This window comes from Phoca vitulina, unplaced genomic scaffold (assembly GCF_004348235.1).
Source record: "Phoca vitulina isolate PV1807 unplaced genomic scaffold, GSC_HSeal_1.0 scaffold12, whole genome shotgun sequence".
Classification (NCBI taxonomy): Eukaryota; Metazoa; Chordata; class Mammalia; order Carnivora; family Phocidae; genus Phoca; species Phoca vitulina.
The window spans coordinates 5708384-5722228 of record NW_022589715.1 but is presented as its reverse complement, the minus strand read 5'-3'; the positions used below and the strand labels follow the sequence as shown (position 1 = coordinate 5722228).

The 13845-nt window shown below is 37.9% G+C and overlaps 1 protein-coding gene across 1 annotated transcript in view; it reads right to left on the bottom strand.

The window, feature by feature from the left end:
- ARHGEF33 (Rho guanine nucleotide exchange factor 33) overlaps positions 1-6462 on the bottom strand; it is a 45835-nt gene extending 39373 nt beyond the window's left edge. The window contains exons 1-2 of the mRNA XM_032410347.1: positions 6352-6462; positions 4745-4794 (exon numbers count right to left, since the gene is read on the bottom strand). Of these exons, the coding sequence (XP_032266238.1) occupies positions 4745-4794; positions 6352-6376 (75 nt within the window). The 5' untranslated portion in view covers positions 6377-6462. The remainder of the gene's footprint in view (positions 1-4744; positions 4795-6351) is intronic.
- Positions 6463-13845: the final 7383 nt, after the last annotated feature.

Genomic DNA, 13845 nt, shown 5'->3' with positions numbered 1-13845 from the left:
AGGTTCAGGGAAGACTTGTACTTCGAAGCCTAGGGTACCACAGAGGGCATCTTAGGCTCAAAGAAATAGGGGAGAGGAGTCCGAATTCTTCCTATTTCCTGGTCTTAATTTCTGTTTCTCAATTTTCTTTACTTTCTTGGCTTCTTAACTCTTCTCAAGGTGAATTTTAATCAATGTCTTCCCATCACTTTCCACCAAAGTTCCCTCAAACTAAATTTTCATAAATTATGCAAGTTGTTCCAACTTGTTTTTCACACAGATTTGTCCTTCATTCTGTTCCATTATCAAGGTCAAAGTCAACTCAGGGGACTGGGCCTGGGCCTTGAGATCCCGGCTAAGTCATAAATGTCAAGATTTGAGAAAGCTCCATAAGGCAGGCCAAATTCCTACAACACCTGACTACAGGCTGTAAGAAGCAGCACATGATGGCAACGATGCCAACGTGATTGCTTTGGTTTTCCCCCAAACCAGGGTTCGTACAGAAGAAACATGGTCTTTCTGCCAGTTTTCATCGTCTTCATTTTAGGCCTTTTTATTAATCCCCAGAAATATGATAATTTAAAACAAAAAGTGGGCAGCAAGTTGTTTGAATAGTCAAGAGTAAATTTCGCAAATCTACTCCTCTACACTCCCTGCAAAAGTTGACCCTTAATGTCATTCTTACAGGCCACTGCTGAAACTGCTATGAAGCATGGTGTGCCAGAAATTTATCTTATCGATTCCTGGATGCACCACTGGCCTAGTAGAATTAATTTCTCTGATGTTGGAAAATATTCCTTAAGGGCAAAAAGAGACTGAGGCCCAAACGGGACTTACAAATCGTAGAAAACTTTCAATGGCAATTTTAATGATGAAACCTATTGCTGTAGGACTGGTTCCCATAGTTTTTCAGTTAGGGGTCCTTTTGGCACATAACTCGTTTTCTTAAATTATTTTCATTACAGAGAAAAAGAAAAAAGAAAAAAAAACACTTCACATCTCCTTACTTTAATACAACCGCAAATGTTTTGGCACATTTCCTTCTGTTTTGTTCTATGGATATAAGTGCATACATTTATATGTTTGAAATCATACTATAGATATATTTTGATCCTACCCCCTGCCTTTTCTGCCAAACACTGTTATAAACCCTTTCCTATAGCCTTCGATTTTTTTTCTAAGTGTCTATTTTTAATGGTTACTCAATATTCCATCCTATGGATGTGCCAGTTTATCCACCCATTCAGTTTTCTTGGAAATTTATGTTGTTTGTAATTTTTCAACATTATAAATAATGCTGGCATATAGTGCTTTTTATTTAAAGCTTGGTATGTATTTCAGATTATTTCCTTAGGATAAATTCCTAAATATGAAATTACTATGAGTTTAAGGACGTTGGGTAATATTTGACTCAAAGGGCTAAATTAGTGTATTTAGAAAAACATGTCTTGGACAAAATCTATAAAACATAAGTAATATAAATGGAGGAGGCTGCAATGTTTACATGTTACAGGTGAGCCAGAAACACAGTTGGAATTCACATCATTAGGCGGGAGTTGGGCTAGGACCAAATGGTGCAGTTACCACATCTGTGGCCTTGATTGCGGGACCCCACCCCCACTTCTCACGTTAATGGAATCTTATTTTAAAAATCCATGTGCAAAAGGAAGTGGTCCGCAGCAACACAATCTGACTCTGGAGAAGAGATTGGGTGAAATCTCAGAGGCCTGTGTACAGTGAACAAAGGATGAGAGAAAATTGGAATAGAGTTGGATTCAAATAAAAGGGAGTATGAGCTAAGGAGCAATCAGTGTATCCAGTGTACCGGTTCTGATAATAATACTGGAATGAACTGGGAGATGGTAGTGCTCATTCTCCTGTTGGCTGCCATGATCTGATTTGGGTCAATGTACCTTACTCACCAAGGAGGTCAAATCCATCTAAAGAGCAGGGAGCTGATTAGGGTTATGAACATTTTAACACTTTTACTGTAGTTTAAGAATTTTTGTAAAAGTTTCCAATTTACACACACTCATCAGAACTAAATATTATTAATTATTTTATTATTCGCTAATCAGATTGTCATAAGCTTCAAAAGCCTCATCTTCTCTCCTACTTATTAGCTATCTGTAATTCTACTTTGGTAAATTATCTGTATCCTTTGCCCATATTCTACTGAGGTCTCAAGTTTCTTTTTTTACTGACTTGTATTAACTATTTATGTATCATTAAACCCTTGTGGTATTTTTTTGTAAGAATTTTCCCCATGTTTTTATTTGCCTTTGAATTGGTTGAAAATATATTTACATTGGGAAATTTTTTAATTGTTGTGATGTGGGTGAAATCTCTAGCCCTTTCCTTTGTGATTTCTTCCAGTGCTTTTTTACTTAGACATTTCACATCCAGAGACAAGATAAATACTCACTAATTCTAAATTTTATAGTTTGATTTTTTTATTTCTAGCCCTTTAATCCATTTTTGAGTTTATTTTGATTAATGTATGAAGTAAGAATCTCTTCTTTTTTGTCCCAAAGAAGAACCAGACAATTTTCCAAACATCATTTGACACCAGACTAAGTGACTGCATCAGATCTCTTGGCTCAAAGCAATATACACATCTTGCAGATACTCATTCATTCATTCAACTAATATTTATTGAATATGTATTATATTCCAGGCACTGTACTTTATGCTGAGGATACAACAGAGAGCAAAATGTACTAAATCCCTGCCCTTGGAGCTTACACTCTAGAGAAGGAAACAGACAATTTAAAAAAGTAAATAAACAAGATAATATTTAATGTAATTTCAGGTAGGGATGGGGGTTTATCAAGAAAATAAAGTAGATAGAAAATGGCTAAAACATCATATTTTGCTTCAAATTTCATATTTTGCTCTCCATTTTTGGTATGGATTGTGTTCTATTATAGTTAACCTCTCCCTGCTTCCCTCCTTCCTCTTCCTCTTCTTCTTTCTTTACTTCTCCTCATCTTCTTTTGGTTAAATGTTGCTTGGAGTAAACAGACTGGGGTTTAGGAAGCATTCTTTTAAAACAAGGATGGGGTTATAACCACATTGTCACAGAGGTCATATAGACCAACTTCGCTTCCACTGCTTCATCTGTTTCATTTGTTCCACTGCGAACAGATGTACTTGGATTTGTGATACAGTAAGAGAATGAGGCCACCCCCCCTACTGCCGCTATATTTAGCCAACATTCAGGGAGTGACCTACATAAAATCTATAATAGACTTTAAATCATACCTAAGTTTAAAGACATACTCACAGTCATTCCAATGCCCTACACAGGTCAGATGTGAACAGAGGGGAGGTGGGCAGGGAAGGCATTTGGAGGTCGTGGACGAATGAGGCATCAAATCAGCACTGAGTGAAGCCTCACTCCTGCTTCCAGGCCTTTGTTCAAGCTGGTCCCCCTGCTTGAAACACTCTTCCCCATATCCACTTACCAAATGACCAATCTGTCCTTAAATGCCTGGTTCAAATCTTTCAGCCAATATTCATTCATCCCTCCGCCACATCAATGCCTCTGTTGTAATCCTTCCAACAGCCTGTTTGAGCTAATTATTGTATATGTTTTCCAGGTGGCGGACACTTAAAAATCAATAGCAAATGCCTGTTGCATCTGTTTTATTTCTTATTAGACCAAGCAGTTGATTTTACACATAGTAACTGCTCAATAAATATGTAGTAAATTGAAATGAAGCTGTTTCTTCTACCCCTTCCCACTGCTGGTCTTGGTCTAGGAGCAGCACGACTACAAAAATGTTTTCATAATCCTGTGTTGGCTCGCCCTGATTGGCCCACAGCAATGATCTCTTGCATGAGATTTCTGGGCACTAGTTGTTATTTTAACTTTACTGTCACTTAAACTCAACAAATCTAAATAACATTTCCCCTAAAACTCTCCACTCTTCTGGATTCCTATTGCTCTTTTCAGAAAACCACTCTTTATCCTTACCAACGCTTAAAACTTTACAGCCAACTTTGAAATCAACCTTTCTCCCAGCCCCCACCAAGCCCTGCTAGTTCTTTCTTCCCTCTCCTGCATTCCAGGTAACAGTGCCTTAACTCTAGAGAGGAGCATGGAGTTTCCTAGCCCAAGCTTCTTTTATATTACAAATTACATCAGAATAAAACATCCATGATTTTTAAGGACAGAATTTTACTTTAAATTTACATTTAAAAGACAGACGCCAAATAAATACTGTGTAGAAAGCCAAAACAGCCCCAAGTGACCCCTGTTGCAAACATATTATAAAATGTTTTGCAGAATTTTTATCTTCCTTGGAAATTAAATTATTTCCATTGTTTAAAGGGAGCTTAACATTTTTTTCGATCACCCTATGTGAACATCTGCAATGTTAACCTGCTTTCAATTCTCAATTCTCCCTGCTGAAATAGTAAACCAAGAAAAACAGAGCTTGCTCTCTCCTCCTCTCTCATGGAGATGGCATCGCACTGTGTCATGGCCAGAGTGATGATGGCGACAGGCAAGGAAACTGGAGTGGACGTGGGAGTGGTCGTGCTGTAATTTAGAACCTGGATAAGCTGTCCTTCACTGAACAGCTTTCTCAAAGGTGCAACATGAGCGGCACTCTCTGCCCTGCCTACCTCATGGTCCTGGTAAGGGAACAAACGCAATAACGGATGTGTAGGCACTTGTGAGTGCTAGAAAACTTTATACGTAAGCGACAGTCATCACCATCACACACAGGAGTGTTCAAAACAATCTAATTGTCTTTACCTGGTAAATCTGTGTGGAAGGGTTATTCATCGGCATATGTTCATTCTCTCCTGTAGGAAGAAAGAGCTTTGTTCAATGAATGTGACTCATTCTGTCCCTATCCTCTTCACACACATGCAGGGAATAAGGGGACTCATAGGACCTTGAATCTGTGGCTGCATGACAAGAAACCAATGATACAAGAACAAAACATAAGCTGGTGTAAGTGGTTTCTATATTCACATCCTAATAACCTAACCATATCTACCCGATACAACTCTTGTAGTAAAAAACAAAACAAAACATGTTCTACCACAGTGGGGAAGTTTCTCAACCAAACTGAATGATTAGTGATCATTAATCAACCAGAAGGGAATACCCGTGAAGGGTTTCCCTCATGTTCTTGGGGCTGACAGGAGTTTACTTGAGGGGGTAGTTTTATACTCAGGAAGGCCACACCAGACACCTGTCCAGTTGTCACTCTGTTGTTTTCAGGAAGCGTGCATAAAATGTCCTTGCCAAACTTCTAAGCTCTCCCCTCCTGTCACTGCCCAGATCAGCTAAGATAATCTTACTGTGTTCCTGGGCAAGAGGGTCAGTAAAGGGAATTGTCAGTGGAAAGATTCTGGGAAGGATGCAGGCAGAAAGAAAAGAATACTGGCAACACTAGAGACTGTGAAACACAGGGCAAATACAAAGGAAGTAGTAGGTTATAAAAACCACTTACAAACTGGGGAGAAGAAAAGGTTGGCTTAGTACTTTTCAGAACCACATTGGTTGGCCATGAAGACAGGACAATCCATTTAAAACATGCAGCTCATTGCTCATCCACTTAGTTATATTTCCATTGTGTCACGTCGTATGAATCAAGCAGTTTATAGATGAAAGCACCAGTTGCAAATATTTGGTTGTGTGGATATGTATACTGTTCTCTTAAGACATACTGGTATAGAAAACCCTTCCTTAGAGGAACCGGCCTCAGTGTATTAAGTTCATAAATAATACATGACCTCAGCCTAGAACTTATACAGACAGAAGGCTGTTCCTATAAAATCCAGGTGGTTTGACCTCCAAAACTCCTCACACAAGCTTAGGTAAAGATTACTTAGCCCGTTTTATACTGTGTCCCAACAGCCTGGTATCATGGCAAGAACCAGAACATGAGAACAGAAACCAGGCTCCCAGATCAAACTTTGACATTTTGTGATTGTAGCATGACTCCTCTATGAATGTTTCTTATCTGTAAATTGGAGGTGATAACAGAACTATTTCTATATGGTTGATTCGATATGGTAAAGATGAAAAGAGAGAGCACTTATGTTTCTAGAAGATGTTGGATGTTTATTAGTTGAATCTGTATCTTGGCCTTATTCAGCAGGTTGTTCTGAAGCAAGTCCTAAAGTTATTGCTAAGAAAAATAAGATAACTACTCAGACCAAATTATACATATAGCATTTCCTGTTTCTCCAGCACCAAGTCTGTGCTTTTCATGGTCATTATATGATGATAAGGAGATGGGAATAGTCAAGGTGACATATTCTCATGTTTTGATACAACGGCAAGAGAAGACTGAAACCTACATTTCTTAAATCCCGAGATCTAAAGCAAGACATAGGAAAAAATCTAACCTTGCTTTGTTTTGGTCTTTTCCATGGTGCCTGTTGCTTCTTTCCTCCAGCTGATTCTTCAACATTACATCCTCATTGTCCCTGGATCAGGCCACCCCTTCTTCTCTGGACCTGGCAAATGAAATCAAGAATAAGGCATAGCAGGTAGAACTGGTGAAATAACTGGACTTACTTTATGTGTTAACTTAAAATAATTGAAATGAACACAGCTATTAGAGACAACTTAAGGTTTGTGTAATTTCAGAAGAGTAAAATATCAAATTAATATTTAGTTTAAAGGTTAAAGGTAGGGCGCCTGGGTGGCTCAGTTGGTTAAGCGACTGCCTTTGGCTCAGGTCATGATCCTGGAGTCCCGGGATCGAGTCCTCTTTCGGGCTCCCTGCTCAGCGGGGAGTCTGCTTCTCCCTCTGACCTTCCCCCCTCTCATGTGTTCTCTCTCTCTCTCTCTCTCTCATTCTCTCTCTCAAATAAATAAAAAATAAAAATAAAAAATAAATAAAAGTTAAAGGTATTTTGTAAATAAATATGAATTCATGACTTAAAATTAATGGCAGTTTTTAATATTACATTCTTTTTTGGATCAAATTAATTACTTTAGACCCATTAATTTTATTAACAGGTTATATTTTAAGGAGATCATCTTAAGAAGAAAAATCTTAAGCAAGTATGAAGGCCAATACATCGGTTTCTATTTCATTACACAGTAAATGCCCTGATGACCTCGTTCCCACTTTCGGCATCTGGTAGACCACTGTACACACAGGAGGTGTTACCAAATTGGCCTGGTTGTAGTGATCTTCAGACATGAAGCCGCATGTTCAGAATGCAGTCTAACAAACAAACATAACCATCAGTGTTGTGGACATTGGCCCTCTTTTTGACCACCTAGAATTTTGACCCTTTCCAATGATGGGGGAATCCTCCCATCTTATGAAGTTTGGTTAAGCCTCTTGCTCTAGAGGCTGAAAGTGGCAGGTTCTCCTAGCCTCTCTTGCAGCTTGGGCATGAAGGCCACATGACCTAGGATATGCCACTCAGATTTACTCACTCCAGTTGATATTGGCAGTTACGGAAGGATTTCCGAGGACAGATATACTGGATGTACTTTGTTCTTTTTAAGAAACGGAGTTCTTAAAACATCAGTGGAAGCAAGGGTGGTGGAGGTGACCATGATCTGGTATAGAGTTGAGGTAACTCCAAGTGCTGCTTGTGGTGCTTTCCTCACCAGAAGAGCCGTACTCTGTGATTTGGGGCATTGTTGCTGGCTGCATAATCCCAGTCTTGTTCTCCAGTCTCCCAGCAATTCTTTTTTTTTTTTTTTTTAAGATTTTATTTATTTATTTGACAGAGAGATAGACAGAAGAGCACAAGCAGAGGGAATGGCAGGGCGAGAGCAGTCTCCCAGCAATTCTATGAGCTGCCCACATCCTTTCAGCAAACTCCTTTGCTGCTGAAATCAGCCAGAGCTCTTTTCTGTTGTGTGCAACTGAGAAACCTGATTGAAACTATCAAAATATATTAACTCTATCCAAGATTGAGAAAATACAAGTCAAAAATGTGTTCATTGCTCTAGAAAGGACATATCTAACCTATAGTGACAAAATGCAGATCAGTAATTACCTAGGATAGGAGGTGGGGCTTAACTAGGAAGAGGCACAGGGAACTTTTTAGGGCGACAGAAATGTTCTATTGCTTAACTGTGGTGGTGGTTATACAGGTGCATACATTTGTCAAAACTCATAAAAATGTATGTTTTCATTGGGTGCATTTTATTCTCTACAAGCTACACCTCAAGAAAGTAGAATTAAAACTTTTCATTCAGGGGCGCCTGGGTGGTGCAATCAGTTAAACATCCAACTCTTGGTTTCAACTCAGGTCATGATCTCAGGGTCATGAGACGGAGCCCCGGGTCAGCTCCATGCTCAGCAGGGAGTCTGCTTGAGATTCTCTCTCCCTCTCCCTCTGCCCCTCCCGCTCATGCTCTCACTTTCTCTCTCTCAAACAAATAAATAAATCTTAAAAAAAAAAAACCTTTTCATTCATATATTGAGGTCTGTAAAGCAAAATAATAAGTTGGCAGGGGCAGAAGTGTTAACATGAATGAAAAAGCAATGTTCAACAGCTATTTAATTATAAATGAGGGATATCAAGATAGCCAAGGCTATACAGTCTTTGAAATCTTGTACATTTTTCATGTGAACATGAAAGTTACATCAAGGTGGGGCATCTTCTTTAGTTATCTGAACGTCTCGTACAGCTGATGTAAGTATTACTCAGATGAAAACTTTCTTCTCCTTAGCAATTGTTCACTTGTTTGATATCTAATGGATTCTATGATGTATGTAAATTAAATCACGGAATGTTAGAGCCAAAGGCCATGAGAAAATTACTTCATCCAGCTTCTTCATTTATAGGTGAAGCAACTGAGGCCTAGGGAGGGGAAGAGAGATGACCTGCCGTATGCCACGCAGCTTTGGAAAATTACTGTTAGAAGTGACGTCTGTTACTGTTTAGGGGGAAAAGAAATCTTGAAATATGTAAAGTCATGTTTTTATGGATAATTATTACCTAGGGATTTAGTTATCTAATCTACAACTAATTGAAACAATCCGAAAATACCTCTCATGTGTCATAGATAAAATGTAAATGTACAGATTTTCAGAGTTAGGACACCCTCAAGCTCACATATATACCTATGGTAACTGATTTCAAGACATAATAAAAAGTGTGTGGTTCACATAAAGTAAATTAGAATTTTTATTTTATTTATTTATTTACAAAAGCAACAAAACTACATTAGAGAAATTTTAGAAAATACAGAGGAAAAAAACAACCATAGTGCCTCTAGTTAAACAACCATGACGATCGTTCAGCTGCGTTGCTTGCCAATCTTTTTTCTCTTGAATGTTTCACACGATTGTTAATGGACCTATTGGCATCACTGTTTCACCTACATTATAGCATAAGTGTTTTACTTTCTTTTTAAAAACTTGGATCCTTGTTACTCATGTTTTTATGGTGGCCATTTGAGCAGAGAGTTGGAGTGTTCTCCCCAGTCCCGATCAGTGTTAACAATCTGCTTGTGTTCTTCCATTCCTCCCTCCATCCTCATATAATCATATACACACATATACACAGGATTTACATGTCATTGTAGATTCAAATGAGGCCTCCCTGCATCTTATTTCTTTCACTTAATAATACATCATGGCAATCTTTCCAAATTAATTGATATAGATCAAATAAATTATTTTTAATGGCTGCATAGTATCTGAGGTACGAATGACCTATGTTAATGATTTCTGTATTGATGTACATTCCCTCTATTTCCATTATTTTGACACTGCAAACAGTGCTATAACAAACAGCTTAGTACATAGAGCTTTACACATTGGTGTTCTTAATTATGTGGGGTTTTAACAGATACAACTAGACTGTTTCATAAGAAGGCTCATCTCTCCCAAGAATATGGCATGAGTACGTCCTCTCCTGTATCCCAGCCTATAGTGAATGTTAACACTTTTTAGTTTTTGCCCATGAGGTGAGTGACAAGTGATATTTCATAGTTACTTTTGTTGATTGCTAGCGCTACTGAGCATCTCTGCATGCACTTACTGTACATTTAGATTTGCTGCTTTGGGATTATCTATTCCTCTCCTTTGCATATTTTTCCATTGGGTCATCTGTCTTTTCCTTATCAATTAGTAAGAATTTTCACATAAGAGAGAGTAGATTTTTATTTGTCATGTGAATTTTGAGTATTTTTCCCATCTATCTTTTTTGTCTTCTGACTTTGTAGTCACTTTTGCTATTGAAACATTTTTTTAAATTTATGAAGTCAAATAGATCTTGTTCCTTATTTACTTCTAGATTTCTTGCACTGCTTTAAAAGCTCTCTGCAGCCCCAAGATTTTATATACATGTTTCCCTAAATTTTCTTCTAAGGGTTTCATTATTTTTAAGTGTTTAATTCATTTGGAACTTATTATATGTGGTGTGAGGGAGTGTTCGATTTGTTTGTCTTCCAGATGGATAGCTGCTTGTGCCTGCTCCAGTCATTATCTAGCCATCTTTTTCCTTCATAGAATTTGAACATTATTTTTGTCACACATTAAATTCCCATATACACAGAGATCTCTTATGGGCCCTCTGTTCCATTCTGATCTCTCTGTTTCTATTCCCAAATCACAAATTATAGATGTTCTTCTGTGTTTTAAAGATATTTGGTAAGGCGGGGCGCCTGGGTGGCTCAGTCGTTAAGCATCTGCCTTCGGCTCAGGTCATGATCCCAGGGTCCTGGGATCGAGCCCCGCATCAGGCTCCCTGCTCAGCGGGAAGCCTGCTTCTCCCTCTCCCACTCCCCCTGCTTGTGTTCCTGCTCTCACTATCTCTCTCTCTATCAAATAAATAAAATCTTTTTTTAAAAAATATATTTGGTAAGGCAAGTCAACTATTATTTTTTTATAATTTGCTTCACCTGACATTTATTTTTCCATATGAATAAATGAACTCCAAGATCATTTTACTCATTACAAAAAAAAAATGGGATTCCCATTGGAATTGTATTAGATTTATATATTAATTTGGGACAACTGATCTTTTTTTTACATCAGATCTTGTCATCCAAGAGCATGTATATTCTTTCCATTTGACTGGATCTTGCTTTAGGTATTTTGATCAGATTTTATTGTTTTCTTCTTAAAGATCCTGTACTGTTCCTGTGAAATTGATTCTTCAGTACTTTATAATTTTTATTGCTATTGTGAATGGCATTTTTCCACTTTGACTTCTAGCTGGTTTTTGTATTCTCTATTTTTTCATATTTATTTTACATTTAGCCACCTTAGTAAATTCCTTTATTAATTATTGAAGATTTCTAAATGAGTATTTCTTGGCGTGTCTGGGTGGCTCAGTCAATCAAGCGTCCAACTCTTGATCTCAGCGCAGGTCTTGATCTCAGAGTTGTGAGTTCAAGCCCAGCGTGGAGCCCATTTAAAAAATAAAATAAATAAATGAGTATTTCTTGAGCTTTAATAATTTTTTAAAGTTTTTTTTTTTTTAGTAATCTCTACACCCAACATGGGGCTCAAACCCACGACCCCCAGATCAAGAGTCACACACTTTTCTGACTGAGCCAGCCAGGTGCCCCCTTTTTAGGTGATTTTTATCCTTATTTTCAAATATTTATACTGGTTATTTCATTGTCCTATCTTATTGTATTTCTTAGAGCTTCCAGAATAATGTTTACTAATAATGGTGATAGTGGACATCATTATCCATTTTCTGATTTTAATGTAAATGGCTTTAAAGTCATTTAGAATGATACTTGCTATCTTTGGTAAATGATCTCTATCAGGGGCACCTGGGTAACGCAGTTGCTTAAACGTCTGCCTTCGGCTCAGGTCATGATCTTAGGGTCCTGGGATCGAGCCCCACATCAGGCTCCTTGCTCAGCGGGGAGCCTGCTTCTCCCTCTCCCTCTGCTGTTCCCCCTGCTTGTGCTCTCCCTTTCTCTGTCAAATAAATAAATAGAATTTTTAAAAAATGATCTCTATTGTATTTAAGTAATTTCTTTTTAGTTCTATTTTACTAAAATTTCTTATTAGGAATGGATATTGTATTTTATTAGTCCTCTCAATAGCCATTGATAGAATTGCTTTTTTTTTCCCTTTAATTTAGTATTATAATGAATTATGCTGCTTTCCTAATGTTGAATCATCCTTACATTCCTATAGTATTTGTTTGGTCATAGGATATATCTCTTTTGATACACTGCTGGATTCTATTTGTTAATATTTAGACATTTTGCATCTATATTCATGAGTGATTTTGATCTGTGGCAGGTTTATTGTTTTTTGTCTTTTCTTCTTTTTTGGTATTAAGGTTATGCTAGCTTCTTAAAATGAATTAGAGAGTTTTCAATTTTTTCCTATAATTTAGAAAAATTTCAGTTAAATTGGAATTGCCTGTTGTTTAAAAGATAATAGAGCATAGCTATGAAACCGTTTGGACCTTGTGCCTTTTTTTAAAAGATAAACAGATCTTTAAACTCTTTTCAATTTTCTCAAAGGTAATCGATATACTCAATTTTTCTACTTAATTCTGTAATTTGTGTTTTCCTAGGAAACCATGTATTTCCTTAAATTTGTCAACAAATCTGTTGATAGAGCTTAAGCATCTTCCTGTGTGCTATATAAAGAATGGTGGAGGGTGCCTGGGTGGCTCAGTTGGTTAAGCGGTTAAGGATCTGCCTTTGGCTCAGGTCAGGATCTCAGGGTCCTGGGATCAAGCCCTGCATCAGGCTCCCTGCTCAGCAGGGAGTCTGCTTCTCCCTCTCCCTCTACTTCTCCCTCTCCCTCTGCTGCTCCCCCTACTTGTGCTCTGTCACTCTCTCTGTCAAATAAATAAATAAAACCTTAAAAAAAAAAAAAAAGAATGGTGGAGAGAGAAATAACATTTATTGAACAGCTGCTATGTACCAAGCACTATTGCTTCATATTTATTTATATTGTCACATTTAATTGAATCCTCATACTGGTCCTGTTGAGCATGTATCATTATCCTCGTTTTGTAGAAGAGAATATTGAGGGTTGGGGAAAATGAGGTAATAATATGCCCAGGATCAAGGATAAAAAAATGTCAGAGGGAGCTTGAATCGGAACTCAGGTCTCTGTGACTTCAGAATGGGTGCTTTTATTACTCGTGTCTTTCTCCAAATCATTACATAATTGTTGTATTTAGTTACTCAAAAATAGTTGTTTGAGGAAATGTGTCAGTTTTCTTTCCTTCCCCCAATTATTGAACATTAGGATAGTTTTCTGTTTTTCACTATAATAAATAAATATTAAAAGGAATATAGCTTTTTTTTCCTTTCATATTTAAGACATTTTTTTCCTTAAGCAAGATTTCCAGAAGAGAATTACTAGTACTGTGATCATATAAACGAGTAACATGTATCGAAAGGCACATTTTAAAAGGGAGAATAACAAGATTACATGGAAAAGTAGTATGACTTTTTCTGGAAAAGGCCTTACTACTTTCTGACATTCCCTTTGAGATCTTATTTACAGTCCTTGCTTCATTTTCTGTGGGAATCCCTCACTCTCTGAGCCTTTCTCTAGCCGGTCCTTCACTGCCCTGGAATCCCTAACAGGCGGATGCTTTGCTCTCACCAAGTTAATGTGGCTTCTACTCCTCCCCAGTCTTCCTCCTGTCTTCCCATCTCTACAACAGCAGTGCCAGCCTGTAAACACACCCATGTGGGCCCTGGCAGACCCTTGGAAAACACTGTGTGTTAAGTTTTTAGGAAAAGCCTCTTAGATACTAAACCATGCCTGATCATTATATAGGGCAACGGTTTTCAGTCTGTACTCTTTGAAACCCTCGGGCTTTTTTGAACCTGCCTTGGGAACAGGGAGAAAGCCACCAAGCTCGTGGGGTCCTGGGCCCCCCTCTCCATCCCCTTCAACCCAAGTCTCTCTGTTCTTGTCTGGT